Here is a 20,952-nt window from a genome sequence, read left to right as displayed (position 1 = left end):
TAGAGGACAGGTCTACACCTACAGGATACCTGAGGCCAGGTAGAGTAGAGGACAGGTCTACACCTACAGGATACCTGAGGCCAGGTAGAGTAGAGGACAGGTCTACACCTACAGGATACCTGAGACCAGGTAGAGGACAGGTCTACACCTACAGGATACCTGAGGCCAGGTAGAGTAGAGGACAGGTCTACACCTACAGGATACCTGAGGCCAGGTAGAGTAGAGGACAGGTCTACACCTACAGGATACCTGAGACCAGGTAGAGTAGAGGACAGGTCTACACCTACAGGATACCTGAGGCCAGGTAGAGTAGAGGACAGGTCTACACCTACAGGATACCTGAGACCAGGTAGAGTAGAGGACAGGTCTACACCTACAGGATACCTGAGACCAGGTAGAGTAGAGGACAGGTCTACACCTACAGGATACCTGAGACCAGGTAGAGTAGAGGACAGGTCTACACCTACAGGATACCTGAGGCCAGGTAGAGGACAGGTCTACACCTACAGGATACCTGAGACCAGGTAGAGTAGAGGACAGGTCTACACCTACAGGATACCTGAGACCAGGTAGAGTAGAGGACAGGTCTACACCTACAGGATACCTGAGACCAGGTAGAGTAGAGGACAGGTCTACACCTACAGGATACCTGAGACCAGGTAGAGTAGAGGACAGGTCTAAACCTACAGGATACCTGAGACCAGGTAGAGTAGAGGACAGGTCTACACCTACAGGATACCTGAGACCAGGTACAATAGGCTACACTTTTGTGTGTGTGTGTGTAATATTGTTGTAACGTGTGTGTAATATTGTTGTAACGTGTGTGTAATATTGTTGTAATGTGTGTGTGTGTGTAATATCGTTGTAACGTGTGTGTGTGTGTGTGTGTGTAATATCTTTAATGTGTGTGTGTGTAGGATAGGAGATCTGGTTCTAGGTCTGCTGTGTGTGTAATATCTTTAATGTGTGTGTGTGTGTAATATCGTTGTAACGTGTGTGTGTGTGTGTAATATCTTTAATGTGTGTGTGTGTAGGATAGGAGATGTGGTTCTAGGTCTGCTGTGTGTGTGTAATATCTTTAATGTGTGTGTGTGTAGGATAGGAGATCTGGTTCTAGGTCTGCTGTGTGTGTAATATCGTTGTAATGTGTGTGTAGGATAGGAGATGTGGTTCTAGGTCTGCTGTGTGTGTAATATCGTTGTAATGTGTGTGTAGGATAGGAGATGTGGTTCTAGGTCTGCTGTGTGTGTAATATCGTTGTAATGTGTGTGTAGGATAGGAGATGTGGTTCTAGGTCTGCTGTGTGTGTAATATCGTTGTAATGTGTGTGTAGGATAGGAGATCTGGTTCTAGGTCTGCTGTGTGTGTGTAATATCTTTAATGTGTGTGTAGGATAGGAGATGTGGTTCTAGGTCTGCTGTGTGTGTAATATCTTTAATGTGTGTGTAGGATAGGAGATGTGGTTCTAGGTCTGCTGTGTGTGTAATATCTTTAATGTGTGTGTAGGATAGGAGATGTGGTTCTAGGTCTGCTGTGTGTGTAATATCGTTGTAATGTGTGTGTAGGATAGGAGATCTGGTTCTAGGTCTGCTGTGTCTGTGTCTGCTGGTGACGTTGCAGCGGATGAAGAGTACCCTGGAACCCCCGTCAGAACAGGACGCCCCCCTTACCAGGGCCGCTCACACTCTGGTCTGGGGCATCGCTACCGGTCAGTACCTGGGGGAGGGGGGGGGGGGGGGGGGGGTGAGATATAATGTGTGTGTCCCCCCACCTCAGTGTGTGTGTGAGAGAGAGAGAGTATAATGTGTGTGTCTCCCCACCTCAGTGTGTGTGTGAGAGAGAGAGAGTATAATGTGTGTGTCTCCCCACCTCAGTGTGTGTGTGAGAGAGTATAATGTGTGCGTCTCCCCCACCTCAGTGCGTAATGCATTGGTCGTAGTGGCGGCGTCCTTCGTGGCGTTCTCGTGGAATGCGATTGGCTCACCGGTCTTCACCATTACCGGGAAAACGTCCCAGGGCCTGCCGCCGTTCAGAGCCCCTCCCCTCTCCGAGACAACGCCCAACGGTACCTGCATCAGCTTCGGAGAGATCGTAGAGGTGAGTGACGGGGGAGACAGACCAATAGGGATACAGAGTGGGGGAGTGACAGGGGGACAGACCAATAGGGATACAGAGTGGGGGAGTGACAGGGGGATGGATACAGAGTTGACACTGGAGAGTGGGTGTCAACCAATTATATTATGGAATTTAGTTGTTATCACCGTTGGGGAGAGTGAGCTGAACCAATGATATTACAGTGTTGAGTTGTCACAGTGTTGAGTTGTGATAGTGTTGAGTTGTCACAGTGTTGAGTTGTGATAGTATTGTGTTTTCCAATTAGGTTACAGTGAAAAGTAGCTATTACAGCAAAGGTCCCCAGTTGCTCTTGGTCAGTATGCTAAGCCAATCAGGGAACAGTAATTAGTCATTAGAACCCCGTTGTCCAATCACATTTCAGATATGAGTGATTGAAAACCCCCTCTGACCAATCCCGTGTTAGGATTTTGGAGGAGGGCTGGCTGTCATCCCCTTCATGGGAGTACTGGAGAGCATTGCCATCGCTAAAGCCTTCGGTGAGAGCCTTCGGTGTGTGTGTGTGTGTGTGTGTGTGTGTGTGTGCCATGTTGCTGGTGTGCTCTTTCTGTACCAATGTGTGTTGTTAAATGTTTATTTGTTACTTATTTGACCAGAGAAGTCACTTTGAGGATGGAATATCTCAAATCTGTATATTTAACTTATTTGCATAATTATTCTGTTTCTTCATCTTCTTTGCTGTTAAGTGAGTTTAAATGCACTTTGAATAAAGTTGCATTTGATTTGAATCCCCAGCCAGTCAGAATGACTATAGGATCGATGCCAACCAGGAACTGTTTGCTATTGGTCTAACCAACATTATGGGATCCTTCGTCTCAGCCTATCCGGTCACAGGAAGCTTCGGAAGGTGTGTGTGCATTAGTGTTGCCATGACACCAGTATGGCGATACTAGGAAGTAAGGAAACAACATGAAGCGGACTGAAGCTCTTGAAACAGTCCTAATGTTGGAAACAAACAGCCTGATGTTGTCACCCAGAATCACATTTGTTTATTTTGCAAGTTATACCACACAATATGTTACAAAAGTAGGTTTTAAAGGAGTTTCGTCTGCTTCATGTTTTATTTTTTGCCCTGGAAAATCTGGTGTCGGAGTGTCACGATACTGACATCACTAATGTGTGTGTGTCATTTTTCCTGTGTGTGTGTGTGTTATACACACTAATGTATAATCTGCCCATGTTCAGGACTGCGGTGAACTCCCAGACAGGGGTGTGTACACCAGCCGGAGGCATAGTCACTGGTAAGACAGAATAAAAAATATCCCTCCCATTTCTCTCTCTCTTTCTTTCTCTTAATGACGGCCTAGGAACAGTGGGTTAACCGTTCAGGGGCAGAACGACAGATTTTTACCTTGTCAGCTCGGGGATTTGATCTTGCAACCTTCCGGTTACTAGTCCAACCTTCTGGTTACTATGCCGCCCCGGCATACTTTAATTAATGTGTGGTATCTGTCTGGTGTGGTAGTGTATTGTTTAGTAGTTAGTATACTGTAATTAATGTGTGGTATCTGTCTGGTGTTGAGGTGTGGTAGTGTATTGTTTATTAGTTAGTATACTGTAATGTGTGGTATCTGTCTGGTGTTGAGGTGTGGTAGTGTATTGTTTAGTAGTTAGTATACTGTAATTAATGTGTGGTATCTGTCTGGTGTTGAGGTGTGGTAGTGTATTGTTTAGTAGTTAGTATACTGTAATTAATGTGTGGTATCTGTCTGGTGTTGAGGTGTGGTAGTGTATTGTTTAGTAGTTAGTATACTGTAATTAATGTGTGGTATCTGTCTGGTGTTGAGGTGTGGTAGTATATTGTTTATTAGTTAGTATACTGTAATTAATGTGTGGTATCTGTCTGGTGTTGAGGTGTGGTAGTATATTGTTTATTAGTTAGTATACTGTAATTAATGTGTGGTATCTGTCTGGTGTTGAGGTGTGGTAGTGTATTGTTTATTAGTTAGTATACTGTAATTAATGTGTGGTATCTGTCAGGTGTGGTAGTGTATTGTTTAGTAGTTAGTATACTGTAATTAATGTGTGGTATCTGTCTGGTGTTGAGGTGTGGTAGTGCTGTTGTCCCTGGCCTTCCTGATGCCGGCATTCTACTACATCCCTAAAGCCTCTCTGGCAGCAGTCATCATCTGTGCTGTGGCTCCCATGGTCGACTACCGCGTCGTCATACAGTTCTGGAGGATACGCAGTGAGTAGTGTGTATGTTTGTGTGTTTTAAATCTGTGTGTTTGTCTCACAGTTTTTACATCCTTTGTGTGTCAGTGTGTATTTCAAATCTATGTGTGTGTGTGTGTGTGTGTCTTAGCGCTTGACCTGGTGCCGTTCCTGACCACCTTCCTGTTGAGTTTCTGGGAGGTGCAGTACGGCATTGTGGGAGGTGTAGTTGTTTCTGGACTCATGCTGCTCTACAATGTAGCCAGGCCCAGCATAAAGGTAATGTGTGTGTGTATAATACTACGGGCTGTGTGTGTAACAGGTGTGTGTGAGTGCGCGTGTGTGTGTGTGTTCTCTCTGTGTGTACAGGTTTGTGTGTGTGTGTGTAACAGGTGTGTGTGTGTGTACAGGTGTGTGATCATGGTGTTCTGGTGATGGAGTTGGATAGTGGACTCAGTTTCCCCTCCACAGAGTACCTCAACACTGTCCTATACACTCAGGCACTACAGGGTAAGAGAGTGTATTCTGGAATGCTGGAACATTGTTAATGTGGGAGGCAATCCGTCTGGCTAGGGAGACTAATCTGTCCTCCTCTTGTGCTTGCCTCTCTCTCCCCCCTCCCTGTCTGTCTCCCTCAGTCTCTCCTCCTAGGTCAGTGGTCCTGGACTGTCATCATGTCAATACTGTAGACTATACAGTTGTCAACGAGCTCAGGGACCTGCTACGACAGTTCAAACTACGAGGGGTCGGACTCGTCTTCTCTGGCCTGCAGGTACTGACTGACTGGGTGTGTTCTGGCCTGCAGGTACTGACTGACTAGGTGTGTTCTGGCCTGCAGGTACTGACTGACTGGGTGTGTTCTGGTCTGCAGGTACTGACTGACTGTGTGTGTTCTGGCCTGCAGGTACTGACTGACTGGCTGTGTTCTGGCCTGCAGGTACTGACTGACTGGCTGTGTTCTGGTCTGCAGGTACTGACTGACTGGCTGTGTTCTGGCCTGCAGGTACTGACTGACTGGGTGTGTTCTGGTCTGCAGGTACTGACTGACTGGCTGTGTTCTGGCCTGCAGGTACTGACTGGGTGTGTTCTGGTCTGCAGGTACTGACTGACTGGCTGTGTTCTGGCCTGCAGGTACTGACTGACTGGGTGTGTTCTGGTCTGCAGGTACTGACTGACTGGCTGTGTTCTGGCCTGCAGGTACTGACTGGGTGTGTTCTGGTCTGCAGGTACTGACTGACTGGGTGTGTGTGTTCTGGTCTGCAGGTACTGACTGGGTGTGTTCTGGCCTGCAGGTACTGACTGACTGGCTGTGTTCTGGTCTGCAGGTACTGACTGACTGGCTGTGTTCTGGCCTGCAGGTACTGACTGACTGGGTGTGTTCTGGTCTGCAGGTACTGACTGGGTGTGTTCTGGCCTGCAGGTACTGACTGACTGGCTGTGTTCTGGTCTGCAGGTACTGACTGACTGGCTGTGTTCTGGTCTGCAGGTACTGACTGACTGGCTGTGTTCTGGCCTGCAGGTACTGACTGACTGGCTGTGTTCTGGCCTGCAGGTACTGACTGACTGGCTGTGTTCTGGTCTGCAGGTACTGACTGACTGGGTGTGTTCTGGCCTGCAGGTACTGACTGACTGGCTGTGTTCTGGCCTGCAGGTACTGACTGACTGGGTGTGTTCTGGCCTGCAGGTACTGACTGACTGGCTGTGTTCTGGCCTGCAGGTACTGACTGACTGGCTGTGTTCTGGCCTGCAGGTACTGACTGACTGGCTGTGTTCTGGCCTGCAGGTACTGACTGACTGGCTGTGTTCTGGCCTGCAGGTACTGACTGACTGGGTGTGTTCTGGCCTGCAGGTACTGACTGACTGGGTGTGTTCTGGTCTGCAGGTACTGACTGACTGGCTGTGTTCTGGCCTGCAGGTACTGACTGACTGGCTGTGTTCTGGCCTGCAGGTACTGACTGACTGGCTGTGTTCTGGCCTGCAGGTACTGACTGACTGGGTGTGTTCTGGCCTGCAGGTACTGACTGACTGGGTGTGTTCTGGTCTGCAGGTACTGACTGACTGGGTGTGTTCTGGTCTGCAGGTACTGACTGACTGGGTGTGTTCTGGCCTGCAGGTACTGACTGACTGGGTGTGTTCTGGTCTGCAGGTACTGACTGACTGGCTGTGTTCTGGCCTGCAGGTACTGACTGACTGGCTGTGTTCTGGCCTGCAGGTACTGACTGACTGGCTGTGTTCTGGCCTGCAGGTACTGACTGACTGGGTGTGTTCTGGCCTGCAGGTACTGACTGACTGGCTGTGTTCTGGTCTGCAGGTACTGACTGACTGGGTGTGTTCTGGCCTGCAGGTACTGACTGACTGGCTGTGTTCTGGCCTGCAGGTACTGACTGACTGGCTGTGTTCTGGTCTGCAGGTACTGACTGACTGGCTGTGTTCTGGCCTGCAGGTACTGACTGACTGGCTGTGTTCTGGTCTGCAGGTACTGACTGACTGGCTGTGTTCTGGTCTGCAGGTACTGACTGACTGGCTGTGTTCTGGTCTGCAGGTACTGACTGACTGGCTGTGTTCTGGTCTGCAGGTACTGACTGACTCGGTGTGTTCTGGCCTGCAGGTACTGACTGACTGGCTGTGTTCTGGCCTGCAGGTACTGACTGACTGGCTGTGTTCTGGTCTGCAGGTACTGACTGACTGGCTGTGTTCTGGCCTGCAGGTACTGACTGACTCGGTGTGTTCTGGCCTGCAGGTACTGACTGACTGGGTGTGTTCTGGTCTGCAGGTACTGACTGACTGACTGTGTTCTGGTCTGCAGGTACTGACTGACTGGCTGTGTTCTGGCCTGCAGGTACTGACTGACTCGGTGTGTTCTGGCCTGCAGGTACTGACTGACTGGGTGTGTTCTGGTCTGCAGGTACTGACTGACTGACTGGGTGTGTTCTGGCCTGCAGGTACTGACTGACTGGGTGTGTTCTGGCCTGCAGGTACTGACTGACTGGCTGTGTTCTGGTCTGCAGGTACTGACTGACTAGGTGTGTTCTGGCCTGCAGGTACTGACTGACTGGGTGTGTTCTGGTCTGCAGGTACATTGGTTGACTACCAATGATGAAGTATAATCAGACTGATTGCATCTCTTCTTTGTCTCTTCTCTTCCCTCTGTTTCGTCTCTTCTCTGTCTCTCTCTCTTAGTATTCGGTCTTGGAAGTCCTGTTGGCAGCAGACCTGAAGGGTTTTAGACACACCGCCAGTGTGGAGGCGGCACTAACCATCCTATCGGGTAACACTCAGTGACTGACATTACAACCAACCAATCACGGACGAGAACCGTGATATATATATTTTTTAATGCTGTCCTGAACCAATCACTGCTGAGTGCACCAATTACACTCGAGTCAACGGACCCTGACACTGAAATCAGAATGATTGGTATGGATCTGGACCAATCAGGGTACAGTGGTGGCCATGAATGTCCCTCCCCCTCACCCATTGATTGGCTGTCAAGCAGTTGACAGGTTGTCAACACCTTTTTTTTTAACCAAGCATGAGAACCGATCTTCCACGTTGAAGATGCTGCTGTGTGATCGGTTTCATCTTGTAGCTTTTATAAAGACTTTTATGTTGTTGAAGTTATCTGTAGACACTGATCAAGTCTAGAGTAGGTTTTGTGGTTTCTTTCACTAATGGACATTTGAATGTCTCTGTGTGCAGTTTGAAGGTAGTTTCTAGCCCATTGCTAACTAGCGTTAGCACAATGACTGGAAGTTTACAGGAACAGCTAGAACACACACACACACACTACCTTTATCCTGGGTCTGTTTTAACACGTTTGCACTGTGTGTTAACCCCTTCAGAGCCAATGTAAACAGAGGACATAGAGGAGGGGAAATCACTTCTCAGGAAGTGATGTAAGGAAAGAAGCCCCACCCCCTCAGCACTTAACTTCCTGTTTGTTCCAAATCAAAATTCCAAATCCTTTCCAGGCCTCTACCCCAGTGTGTCCCAATCCTGGTCCTGGGGGCACATTTTTGTTTTTGACCTCGCTCACAAACCTGATTCAACCAGATGCTTGATGATAAGTTGATTAGTTGAATTAAGCTAAAAACAAAACATGTGCACCGCCTTGGTTCCCCCGGACCAGGATTGGGAAACCTGAGTCACCTGAGTCAGTGTGTGTGGATAGGTGTAAGCAATATGGAGGAAATAGCACTTAGCCTGTCCAAAGAGATATTACTGTATGTCTAATACATATTCTTAGACTGGGGAGATACTTACACTATTGCAACTTTGTTTTTAAATGTTCTTCTTATACACATCAATACATATAATATATTATTATATACATTTGCTTGATCAATTAGACTTTGATCAATTACAATTATTGATCCCTTTCAAATTGATCAATTGTACTCTATTGGATGAGAAGTTGACTGTCTCCTACTCTCTCTGTGTGTGAGAGTATGTGTACGATCATGACCATAAGAAGAATATCACATTCCAAATGGTTTTTGATACGTGATCAAGTGCCTTGCATATGTCCTGCCCTTAATTCAATTATTATAATTATTTTAACACTTTTAAACTCTTACTTAGAAATGTATTTGATAAGACTGACGATTTGTATACAGCTCCAAACTTAATTTATGCAGTGAATTAACCAGGTGTAAAGTACTTAAGTAAAGATACTTTAAAGTACTACTGAAGTTGTTTTTTTGGGTATCTGTACTTTACTATTTTTATATTTTTGGCAACTTTTACTCTACTACATTCCTAAAGGAAAGAATGTACTTTTTACTCCATACATTTTCCCTGACACCCAGAAGTACTGGTTACATTTTGAATACTCACCAGGACAGGAAAACGGTTCAATTCACACACCTGGTCATCTCTACTGCCTCTGATCTGGAGGACTCACTAAACACAAATTCTTCATTTGTAAATGATGTCTGAGTGTCGGCGTGTGCCCCTGGCTAGCCGTAAATACATACATCAACAACAACAAAAATTGTGCTGTTTTGGATTGCCTAATAGAAGTAATTTGAAATTATTTATAATTTTACTTTTGATACTTAAGTATATTTTTGCAATTACATTTGATACTTAAGTGTATTTAAAACCAAATACTTTGACTTTTACTCAAGTAGTATTTTACTGGGTGACTCACTTTTACTTGAGTCATTTTCTATGAAGGTATGAATGCGCGCTATGGTGCACGAGCGGTGTGGTCAGCATGTAACATGCGTTAGCGTTGCAAAATAAATGTACACATCTAATTCAATCATTGCACCCACACTGCTTCCTCGAGTCAACGAGCGTCTGCGTAGCCAGGCGCTAAAATAGAACTTGATTCTGTTTGTCGCGCTGCAAGTCCCGCCTCTCCCATCTCCTCATTGGTTTTTAGGCGCATATACCCACGTGGGTGATTGAAAGATGAACTGAGGTCCATACTCCAGTCCAGTCGGTTGTGGTAATGCAAATTAAAGTTGGTAATGCAAATTAAAGTTGGTTGTAAACCGCCATATAAAGTCAGAAGAAGCCTGAAGGAGGAGAGATTACTGAAAACTAACTCGGTTTACCCTTTTATCGGTGGATTAATTGTTGGAGTAGAGGACCGTGGGTTGTTATTTTACCTTAAATACACATTGTTTATATCCCAGGACAAATTAGCTAGCAACAGCAAGCTAGCTAAATTCGACCTGTCCCCAAATTAATATAGTTGGTTCAGTTTGTTTTGATATTTAAACCTGCGTCTCCCGATTGCATCTGGTGTGGGTGGACAAAATCAACACTCTTTGTGCACGGGGGCATTGTCATGCTGAAACAGGAAATGGCTGCCACAAGGTTTAAAGCACAGAATTGTCTAGAATGTCATTCTATGCTGTAGTTCCAGTGAAGGGAAATCTTAACGCTAAGGGGCCCGAACCATGAAAAACATACCGAGACCATTATTCCTCCTCCACCAAACTTTACAGTTGGCACAATGCATTGGGTCAGCTAGCGTTCTCCTGGCATCTGCCAAACCCAGATTTGTCCGTCAGACTGCCGGATGATGCAGTGTGATTCATTACTCCAGAGAACGCGTTTCCACTGCTCCAGAGTCCAATGGCGGCGAGCTTTACACCACTCCAGCCGATGCTTGGCATTCCGCATGGTGATCTTAGGCTTGTGTGCTGCTGCGCTGCCATTTCATAAATAGCTACCAAACAAGGTTATGGCTAACTAGTGTGGTAGCAATTCTATAGAAAAAGAGAGACTGCAGATTCCTCTTACAACAACTTTATTATAAGATTTACAACAATGAAGCAATCACCCATCACCAAGAACGGTTTGGAGTTGAAAGCTTAAACATAGTCGGGTCTTTTTTTTAAAAGACACAGTACAACCTCTTGTCTACGTGGCAATTTAGCAGATGTGTGGAATCAGGGGTGGAACAGTGTAAAAGGCGATTGGTCGATTTTGTCTGTGCATATTAAGATGGCCCGAGGTTGATGGCCCGAGGTTGATGGCCCGAGGTTGATGGCCCGAGGTTGATGGCCCGAGGTTGATGGCCCGAGGTTGATGGCCCGAGGTTGATGGCCCGAGGTTGATGGCCCGAGGTTGATGGCATGGGGGCACAACCGTATAAGTGCGTTTTGTCACAGTTCACACTATAATGTGCTCCTCCTTCCTGCAAGGTTCCACACAGCTGACTTCCTGCAGATAGTAAACTCACGGGATGTCTCACATGCTGCGGTCGCACCTAACAGATTTTAGTCATAAGACTGGGCGTATAGCTAAGTCACACAAAGACACGTTTGTATCAGGTTAGAAAAGCACTAGCATATAACGAGACGGTTCTTTAAGCAGTAAAACATGGGATAGATTGACTAATTCTGTAATTTCCCACAACACTAGGGATTGATGCAAAAAAGTCAACAAAATCATGCTTCCTGATGTAATCCACTACTTTCATACAGCCGTACCATTCTGATGTAATCCATTACTCTCATGCAGCCGTACCATTCTGATGTAATCCACTACTCTCATGCAGCCGTACCATTCTGATGTAATCCATTACTCTCATGCAGCCGTACCATTCTGATGTAATCCATTACTCTCATACAGCCGTACCATTCTGATGTAATCCATTACTCTCATGCAGCCGTACCATTCTGATGTAATCCATTACTCTCATACAGCCGTACCATTCTGATGTAATCCATTACTCTCATGCAGCCGTACCATTCTGATGTAATCCATTACTCTCATGCAGCCGTACCATTCTGATGTAATCCACTACTCTCATGCAGCCGTACCATTCTGATGTAATCCACTACTCTCATGCAGCCGTACCATTCTGATGTAATCCACTACTCTCATGCAGCCGTATCATTCTGATGTAATCCATTACTCTCATGCAGCCGTACCATTCTGATGTAATCCATTACTCTCATGCAGCCGTACCATTCTGATGTAATCCACTACTCTCATACAGCCGTATCATTCGGATGTAATCCACTACTTTCATACAGCCGTATCATTCTGATGTAATCCACTACTCTCATACAGCCATACCATTCTGATGTAATCCATTAATCTCATACAGCCGTATCATTCTGATGTAATCCATTACTCTCATGCAGCCGTACCATTCTGATGTAATCCACTACTTTCATGCAGCCGTACCATTCTGATGTAATCCACTACTTTCATACAGCCGTATCATTCTGATGTAATCCACTACTCTCATGCAGCCGTACCATTCTGACCCCTAACTACGTATATGGGAGGGTCTCAAGGTGTCTCTTCAGGCTAGGCCCAGTAGCTCAAGTCAAACAAGTCATATTACTTTGTTATAATGCAGGAAAACTGAAATTAGTTTGACCTAATTTCTAAACAGCATGTCACGTGTTCAACTAGAAGCGAAAGAAACATGTACTCAGAGCATGCAGCTTGCAAGAATCTTAACTTTCAACCTCTCTCTGACCCAGTCTGAAATACCTACACGTTTCAAGCAAACCACCATAGTCCCTATGCCCAAAAAAGGTAACCTAAATTACTATTGTCCAGTAGCATTCACATCTATAGCCATGACATGTTTTGAAAGGCTTGTCATGGCTCACATCAACACCATTATCCAAGACACTTTGGACCCGCTCCAATTCAGATACCACCTCAACAGATCCACAAAGGACTCAATCTCTATTGCACTCCACACTGCCCTCAGCGTTCAACACCATAGTGCCCTCCAAGCTCATCACTAAGCTAAGGACCCTGGGACTGAAAACCTCCCTCAACAACTGGACTTCCTGATGGGATGTCCCCAGGTGGTGAGGGTAGGCAACAACACATCTGCCACGATGGCCCTCAACACAGGTGCATAAAATTAGATTTGTATTACATGTAACCCTGTCAATCAATACGCATAGTACAGTGGAGGCTGCTGACGGCTCATAATAATGGCTGGAACAGAGCAAATGGAAACCATGTATTTGATACCATTCCATTGATTCTTGATTCAGCTCCAACCATTACCACGAGCCCGTCCTCCCGAATTAAGGTGCCACCAACCTCCTGTGGCATAGTATACGTTGGTAACTTCCTGTTTAGTTTCAAGCTATTTTCTGACCTTTTATCTGAGGGTTTCTTCGGTTTAATGTAGAATCTCTCCAATCTAACAATATATGGACGCTCCTTCAAGTGCAGTTGAATCATTTGTTATTCATTGGTCCTTATCATCACAACAAGAAAATTGATTAAGAGTCCAAAGGTGATAAGAGTATAGAAGACACGTATCCACTGTCCCCTCCCATCAGTCCAGCCAGGCAATTCATAAACTTGATCTCCACTTGGGGAAAAAGCCCCTAGACATTATTTCTCTTTGCATACACCTTGCTGTCTGCCCCTCCGACCTCTGCAACATTGTTGCAATTTATTATTACATGCAGTAATAATATAATTACATGCAGTAATAAGTGTGCCACCCAGTTGACAGAGCTGCCAACAGCTAATTCATGTCTGCTCATGTCTGTAAGGGAGGTGGAGAGAGGAGAGGTAAAATAAGTTAAACGAATGTTTTGGCTAATGCATTGGATTGGAATACATAGCTATAATAAATCTCTGTATTTCCATGTGAACATATTGCAACTGTTGTGACTTCTGGCTAAGGATATTCAAGATTAATTGATCTAATTGATTTAATTAATTTGGTAGTCCTATCCAAATGAATCTAAGAGGGGCAACATTAAGGGTTTTAATATAGAGGCCACTTGAATTAACTGGATCAGTAGTGATCATTAACCGGTATAGCATCTACTCCTCTATCAACAACAGTGTAAATCAACAGTCAATTGACTATGTTCTCATTCTGAACGGTTGTCGGGCTCTAAAACGTCCAAGAACCCAATGTCTTGCAAATTAACTCAATGCCACAAATAATTCATTCAAGGTTTTATTTACAAGGTTTTATTTACTAGACTAAATAAGTTGGAAAATTCAATAGTTAACAGATACGATATAGAGGCAGGGTATACAAGATACAGCGCAGTTGTCTAGGGGACAATCTCCATGAATTAACCACCGTACCCAACTCAGCAAATCCAACAGTACAAGACTTTTGAGGACGAGATGGTCTTATCAAGAGGGAAATATGAGAGGCTCCACCAACACATGCTTTCACAACCGTGAAATGATAGTTTTGTCACCCAGAAATCGCCAGTGAGACCAGGCTATCAGATCACATCTGAATGTGGACAATGCAGAGACAGTATGGATCATGGGTTGGTAAATTAGACCTGCCGTCTCACACACAACGCCACTTTCATAGAATAGGAATAATAAAACAGGGAAATTCATTATGTCGATGTTGCCTCTGTGGGATTCTGTCAGGGTGGGATAAGTGCTTGGAGGATGGTGGTCTCTCCCTCTCGTGGAGCGGAGGCCGGAAATAACCCACATCTTCCTCTCTTGGTTATTTTACTGAACAAAAATATAAACGCAACATGCAACAATTTCAAATATTTTACTGAGTTACAGTTCATATAAGGAAATCAGTCAATTGAAATAAATTAATTGGGCCCTAATCTATGGATTTCACATGACTGGGAACAGAAATACCTTTTAAAAAAAAGTAGGGGCCTGGATGGATGAGAAACAGTATCTGGTGTGACCACCATTTGCCTCCTGCAGCGTGACACATCTCCTTCACATAGAGTTGATCAAGCTGTTGATCGTGGCTTGTGGAATGTTGTCCCACTACTCTTCAATGGCTGTGTGAAGTTGCTGGATATTGGCGGAAACTGGAACACGCTGTCAGACACGTCGATCCAGAGCATCCCAAACATGCTCAATGGGTGACATGTCTGGTGAGTATGCAGGCTATGGAAGAACTGGGAAATGTTCAGCTTCCTGGAATTGTGTACAGATCCTTGCGCCATAACGCTGTGCATTAACATGCTGAAACAGGAGGTGATGGTGACAGATGAATGGAATGACAATGGGCATCAGGATCTCATCACGGTATTTCTGTGCATTATGATAAATGCAAGTGTGTTCGTTGTCCATATCTTGCCTGCCCATATCATAACCCTACCGCCACCACGGGGCACTCTGTTCACAACGTTGACATCAGCAAACCGCTCACCCACATGATGCCACACACGTGGTCTGAGGTTGTGAGGCTGGTTGCGCGTACTGTAAAATTCTCTAAATTGACGTTGGAGGCGGCTTATGGTAGAGAAATTAACATTAAATTATTTGGCAACAGCTCTGATGGACATTCCTGCAGTCAGCATGTCGATTGCACAAGCCCTCAAAACTTGAGACATCTGTGTTGTGGGACAAAAGTGCACATTTTAGAGTGGCCTTTTATTGTCCCCAGTACAAGGTGCACCTGTGTAATGATCATGCTGTTTCATCAGCTTCTTGATAATCCATCCACCTGACAGATGTGGCCTATCTTGGCAAAGGAGAAATGCTCACTAACAGGGATGTAACAAATTTGTGCACAACATTTGAGAGAAATAAGCTTTCTGTGCATATGAAAAATTATTAGGATCTTTTATTTCAGCTCATGAAACATTACATGTTGCATTTATATTTTTGTTCCGTGTATTATCAGTCCAGGAAAGTAGGCCTAAAGTCTAAATTGTGCACTAGGGCCCATAGGATTCTGGTCAAATGTAGAGCACTGAATAGGGTGCCATTTGGCACACAGCCCCAGTGTTCTGAGTGTAGGAACTGGAGAGAACTGGAGAGTGGGTCCTTAAAGCAGTACAGCTGTAAGCAGCCACGTAGGTGAGAGGCTTCTCAGGTGACTATGGGAACAGGACTATACAGACACCGAGCTGCATTCCCTATTCCCTAATATAGTGCACTACTTTATGACCAAATAAACCTACAGCTCTGATCAAAAGTAGTGTCTTTCCCCGTGTTACCGTTTCCCCCTCCCCGTGTTACCGTTTCCCCCTCCCCCGTGTTACCGTTTCCCCCTCCCCCGTGTTACCGTTTCCCCCTCCCCCGTGTTACCGTTTCCCCCTCCCCCGTGTTACCGTTTCCCCCTCCCCCGTGTTACCGTTTCCCCCTCCCCCGTGTTACCGTTTCCCCCTCCCCCGTGTTACCGTTTCCCCCTCCCCCGTGTTACCGTTTCCCCCTCCCCCGTGTTACCGTTTCCCCCGCACCCGTGTTACCGTTTCCCCCGCCCCGTGTTACCGTTTCCCCCGCCCCGTGTTACCGTTTCCCCCACCCCGTGTTACTGTTTCCCCTGTGTTACCGTTTCCCCTGCCCCGTGTTACCGTTTCCCCTTCCCCGTTTCCCTTCCTCTCTTTGCAGAACAAAAATGTAGTGCACTATACAGGAAATAGGATGCCATTTCAAACACACCCCTCGGTTTTGTAAAAGCTGCCAAGCATTCATTGTTCCTCTGAAGTGTTCCTAAAAGAGAATCAACTTGTCCCTTATTTGTAACACTTCCACTTGATATTGTTGTGTTGTGACGAAAAGCCCACTCGTCTTAGAGCCTGCATTCTGTGAGTCTCCCTATAAATTAGAGGACTTACTAAACATAAATGAGATCAAGTTCTCCAAGGCGAGGCCACGCCCGTTGGACGAATGATCTAATCTCCTTGGAAACCAAAAGACCGATCAAGGAAGCCGTATCCTACTCAGACAGAAGAGTTTCCAGAGAGGACCCTGCGGAGCGTGCTGTGAGTTCGCAATACATCCTGCGGGGTCAGAGAAATAATTACATGAACTCTAATAGAGAATAGGGTGCCATTTGGGGCGTAGCCCCGAGGTTCCTCTCACCTGGTTTGCTGCTCACACCTGTGCCTCTTCAGGGACCCACTCTGACTGTAGCTCCTACAGCACTCCGTGCATTTGTACGGCTTCTCTCCTGTGTGGACAACCATGTGTACTTTACGGGACGCCGAAGTGATGAAGCACTTGTCGCACTCGGAGCATTTGTATGGTTTCTCCCCTGTGTGTCTCCTCATGTGCTGCGCTAGATGCCCACTCTGACTGTATCTCCTACAGCACTCTGTGCATTTGTACGGCTTCTCTCCTGTGTGGACAACCATGTGTACTTTACGAGACGCCGGGGTGATGAAGCACTTGTCACACTCGGAGCATTTGTATGGTTTCTCCCCTGTGTGTTTGATTGTAACGTGGTCTTTCAATTGGTACCCCTGTTTGAACTGCTTCCCACAGTCCTGGCAAGAGAACAGTGTTTTCCTGCTGTGTTGTCGCCGGTGGATCATAAGGGTGTGCGGCCGAGCAAAGGTCATGGGACACTCTGGGCAGGACAGCGGGCGCTCGCCGGTGTGGCTCAGCCGGTGATACTTCAGACTAATGTAACGGACAAAACTCTGGCTGCACTCCGGGCATACGTACGGTTTATTTCCGCTGTGGGCCGTCATGTGGCTCTTCAGGTGGTCGGAGATTTTGAAGCTTTGGCCACACTGCGGGCAGACGTAGGGCCGCGCGTCGCTGTGGAACCGCATGTGGCGGGTCAGGTTGGATTTGAACGTGAAGGTTCTGCCGCATTGGAGGCAGGCGAAGGGGCGCTCCACCTCGTGGATTGGTCGGTGCTCGTCTAGACTGCCTTTCCGGGAGAACGTTTTATGGCACACCTCACAGGAGTACGGCCGGTACTGTGTGTGGCTCCGGGAATGTAACTTAAACTGAATTTTGGAGAAGAACTTCTGGCCGCAGTCCGGACACGGGAACCTGGGGACCTTCTGGTTATGAGGCCAACATTCCAGGTCAGATCGTAACGCAGCCAGATTGAATGGCTGAACAGTAGACGACTGCAGCTGCCTCCCATCATCCTGGTGGTACAGGGGGACATCCTTCATCTTGATACCCAAATGATGTGCATCTGTCCTGGGGTCGCTCTCTGTAGGTCCCCTGGTGTTACCCATCTCTGGGTCGTAGCTCTCTGGCTTCACAGAGTTCAACCAGTGTTCATCACTTCTCATTTCGATAGGCAGCTCATCCATCTCTTGTTTCACCTGGTTTAGAATAAAAGAGCTTTATTGTCCCAGAGGAAACTTAAGCGATAGTAAGATACATCAAGATATCTAGTACATTTATACAGTGCACTCGGAAAGTATTCAGACCCCTTGACTTTTTCCACATTGTTACATTAGCCTTGTTCTAAAATTGAATAAATAGATTTTTTCCCACTCAATCTACACACAATACCCCATAATGACAAAGCAAAAAGTTTTTAAAAAATGTTTGCAAATGTATTAAAAAATAAAACACTGAAATATCACATTTACATAAGTATTCAGATCCTTTACTCTGTACTTTATTGAAGCACCTTTTGAACCTTTGGCAGCGATTACAGCCTTGAGTCTTCTTGGGGATGACGCTACAAGCTTGGCACACCTGTATTTGGGGAGTTTCTCCCATTCTTCACTGCAGAACCTCTTAAGCTCTGTCAGGTTGGATGGGGAGTGTTGCTTCACAGTTATTTTCAGGTCTCTCCAGAGATGTTCGATTCGGTTCAAGTCCGGGCTCTGGATGGGCCACTCAACGTCATTCAGAAACTTGTCCCGAAGCCACTCCTGTGTTGTCTTGGCTGTGTGCTTAGGGTGGTTGTCCTGTTGGACGGTGAACCTTCACCCCAGTCTGAGGTCCTGAGTGCTCTGGAGCAGGTTTTCATCAAGGATCTCTGTAATTTGCTCTCTTCATCATTGCCTCGATCCTGACTAGTCTCCCAGTCCCTGCCGTTGAAAAACATCCCCACAGTATGATGCTGCCACCACCATGCTTCACAGTAGGGATGGTGCCAGGTTTCCTCCAGGTGTGACACTTGGCATTCAGGCCAAAATAGTTGAATCTGGGTTTCATCAGACCAGAGAATCTTGTTTCTCATGGTCAGAGTCCTTTAGGTGCTTTTTGGCAAACTCCAAGCAGGCTGTCATGTGCCTTTTACTGATGAGTGGCTTCCATCTGGCCACTCTACCATAAAGGCCTGGTTGGTGGAGTGCTGCAGAGACTGTTGTCCTTCTGGAAAGTTCTTCCATCTCCACAGAGGAACTCTGGAGCTCTGTCCGAGTGACCTTCGGGTTCTTGGTCAGGACTCTTGGTGGTTCCAAACGTCTTTCATTTAAAAATGGAGGCCACTGTGTTCTTGGGGATCTTCAATGCTGCAGACATTTTTTGGTACCCTTCCTCAGATCTGTGCCTCGACACAATCCTGTCTCGGAGCTCTACTTACAACAATTCCTTCGACCTCATGGCTTGGTTTTATCTCTGACATGCACAGTCAACTGTGGTACCTTATATAGACAGGTGTGTGCCTTTCCAAATCATGTCCAATCAATTGAATTTACCACAGGTGGACTCCAATCACGTTGTAGAAACATCTCAAGGATGATCAATGGAAACAGGATGCACCTGAGCTCAATTTCGAGTCTCATAGCAAAGGTTCTGAATACTTATGTAAATAAGTATTTTTTAATACATTTGTAAGCATTTTTAAAAACCTGTTTTGCTTTGTCATTATGGGGTATTGTGTGTAGATTTATGATTTTTTTTTATTTAATACATTTTAGAATGAGGCTGTAACGTCACAAAATGTGGAAAGAGTCAAGGGGTCTGAATACTTTCTGAATGAACTGTAGCTACAACCTTCACACAGACATATCTGGTAAACATATAGCTACAACCTTCACACAGACATATCTGGTAAACATATAGCTGCAACCTTCACACAGACATATCTGGTAAACATATAGCTGTAACATTCACACAGACATATCTGGTAAACATATAGCTGCAACCTTCACACAGACATATCTGGTAAACATATAGCTGCAACCTTCACACAGACATATCTGGTAAACATATAGCTGTAACATTCACACAGACAGATATCTAGTAAACATATAGCTGCAACATTCACACAGACAGATACCTAGTAAACATATAGCTGCAACATTCACACAGACAGATATCTAGTAAACATATAGCTGTAACATTCACACAGACAGATACCTAGTAAACATATAGCTGTAACATTCACACAGACAGATATCTAGTAAACATATAGCTGTAACATTCACACAGACAGATATCTAGTAAACATATAGCTGTAACATTCACACAGACAGATACCTAGTAAACATATAGCTGTAACATTCACACAGACAGATATCTAGTAAACTTATAGCTGTAACCTTCAAACAGACAGATATCTAGTAAACATATAACTAACATTCACACAGACAGATATCTAGTAAACATATAGCTGTAACCTTCAAACAGACAGATATCTAGTAAACATATAGCTGCAACATTCACACAGACAGATATCTAGTAAACATATAGCTGTAACATTCACACAGACAGATACAAATGCTATAAAAGATCTCAATTACATTTTCATTTAAAAGCCACAAGTTTAAACCTACCTCTTGTTTTGCTGCGTCAGGCCTCAAGATGGTGCTGGAGAGTTTGAGAATTATCTTGGGTTTATTTTTGCTTCCCTTCGGGCAGTGCTGATGTCTAGGCACTAGTGATTCCTGACTAGAAACACTTTTGCTGTCAGCAGAGTCGTTTCCTTTTCCTGTGGATTGTTTCTTTCCTCTGCTGGTGGTGGAGTTTTTCTTCTGGTTGTTCTGATTAAGTCTAGGAGCACAGAGAGACAATTGATCCTTTGTCAGTCTGTGGAGTCTCAAGATGGGTAAAGAAACAGCAGCGGACATTTTGAGTTGATTCAGGTTAACACTATGCAGAGAATCTCCTTCCTCCATTTTGAGTTGATTCAGGTTAACGCTATGCAGAGAATCTCCTTCCTCCATTTTGAGTTGATTCAGGTTAACGCTATGCAGAGAATCTCCTTCCTCCATTTTGAGTTGATTCAGGTTAACACTATGCAGAGAATCTCCTTCCTCCATTTTGAGTCGATTCAGGTTAACGCTATGCAGAGAATCTCCTTCCTCCATTTTGAGTCGATTCAGGTTAACGCTATGCAGAGAATCTCCTTCCTCCATTTTGAGTTGATTCAGGTTAACGCTATGCAGAGAATCTCCTTCCTCCATTTTGAGTTGATTCAGGTTAACGCTATGCAGAGAATCTCCTTCCTCCATTTTCAGTTGATTCAGGTTAACACTATGCAGAGAATCTCCTTCCTCGTCTTCTCCTTATAAGACAGCTCTAGGCTGGTGCCATGTGGTTGACTGTTATGGC

The 20,952-nt window shown here is 45.5% G+C and overlaps 2 protein-coding genes across 3 annotated transcripts in view; one reads left to right on the top strand and one right to left on the bottom strand.

The window, feature by feature from the left end:
* Positions 1–8,970, top strand: part of LOC129844346 (sodium-independent sulfate anion transporter-like) — a 16,201-nt gene extending 7,231 nt beyond the window's left edge. Inside the window, exons 8-18 of one of the 2 annotated variants that reach the window (XM_055912659.1) lie at positions 1,035–1,054; positions 1,586–1,708; positions 1,919–2,097; positions 2,540–2,612; positions 2,869–2,980; positions 3,319–3,374; positions 4,181–4,321; positions 4,439–4,566; positions 4,698–4,797; positions 4,926–5,059; positions 7,468–8,970. In XM_055912659.1, the coding sequence (XP_055768634.1) occupies positions 1,035–1,054; positions 1,586–1,708; positions 1,919–2,097; positions 2,540–2,612; positions 2,869–2,980; positions 3,319–3,374; positions 4,181–4,321; positions 4,439–4,566; positions 4,698–4,797; positions 4,926–5,059; positions 7,468–7,569 (1,168 nt within the window). In that variant the 3' untranslated portion in view covers positions 7,570–8,970. Of the gene's footprint in view, positions 1–1,034; positions 1,055–1,565; positions 1,709–1,918; positions 2,098–2,539; positions 2,613–2,868; positions 2,981–3,318; positions 3,375–4,180; positions 4,322–4,438; positions 4,567–4,697; positions 4,798–4,925; positions 5,060–7,467 lie in introns of both variants that reach the window. The other variant, XM_055912658.1, reaches the window with a different exon arrangement.
* Positions 1,990–20,946, bottom strand: LOC129844345 (zinc finger protein 135-like). Its single transcript, XM_055912657.1, has 3 exons — positions 20,175–20,946; positions 16,558–17,762; positions 1,990–2,078 (listed from the first exon to the last, which is right to left on the bottom strand). The coding sequence occupies exons 1-3, from the start codon at positions 20,850–20,852 to the stop codon at positions 2,075–2,077; spliced, it is 1,887 nt and encodes a 628-aa protein (XP_055768632.1). The 5' UTR covers positions 20,853–20,946; the 3' UTR covers positions 1,990–2,074.
* Positions 20,947–20,952: the final 6 nt, after the last annotated feature.

The sequence above is a fragment of the Salvelinus fontinalis genome, unplaced genomic scaffold (assembly GCF_029448725.1).
Source record: "Salvelinus fontinalis isolate EN_2023a unplaced genomic scaffold, ASM2944872v1 scaffold_0196, whole genome shotgun sequence".
Classification (NCBI taxonomy): domain Eukaryota; kingdom Metazoa; phylum Chordata; class Actinopteri; order Salmoniformes; family Salmonidae; genus Salvelinus; species Salvelinus fontinalis.
The sequence above is the reverse complement of the archived record's forward strand: the minus strand, read 5'-3'. Positions and strand labels throughout refer to the sequence as shown.

Excerpts from the sequence above, each read along its gene's own strand:
- LOC129844345 (XM_055912657.1), bottom strand. The coding sequence starts at position 20,852 with ATGGAGGAAGGAGATTCTCTGCATAGCGTTAACCTGAATCAACTCAAA. Across the intron at positions 17,763-20,174 it reads CTGACGCAGCAAAACAAGAG|GTGAAACAAGAGATGGATGA; the intron begins GTAGGTTTAAAC and ends ATTCTAAACCAG.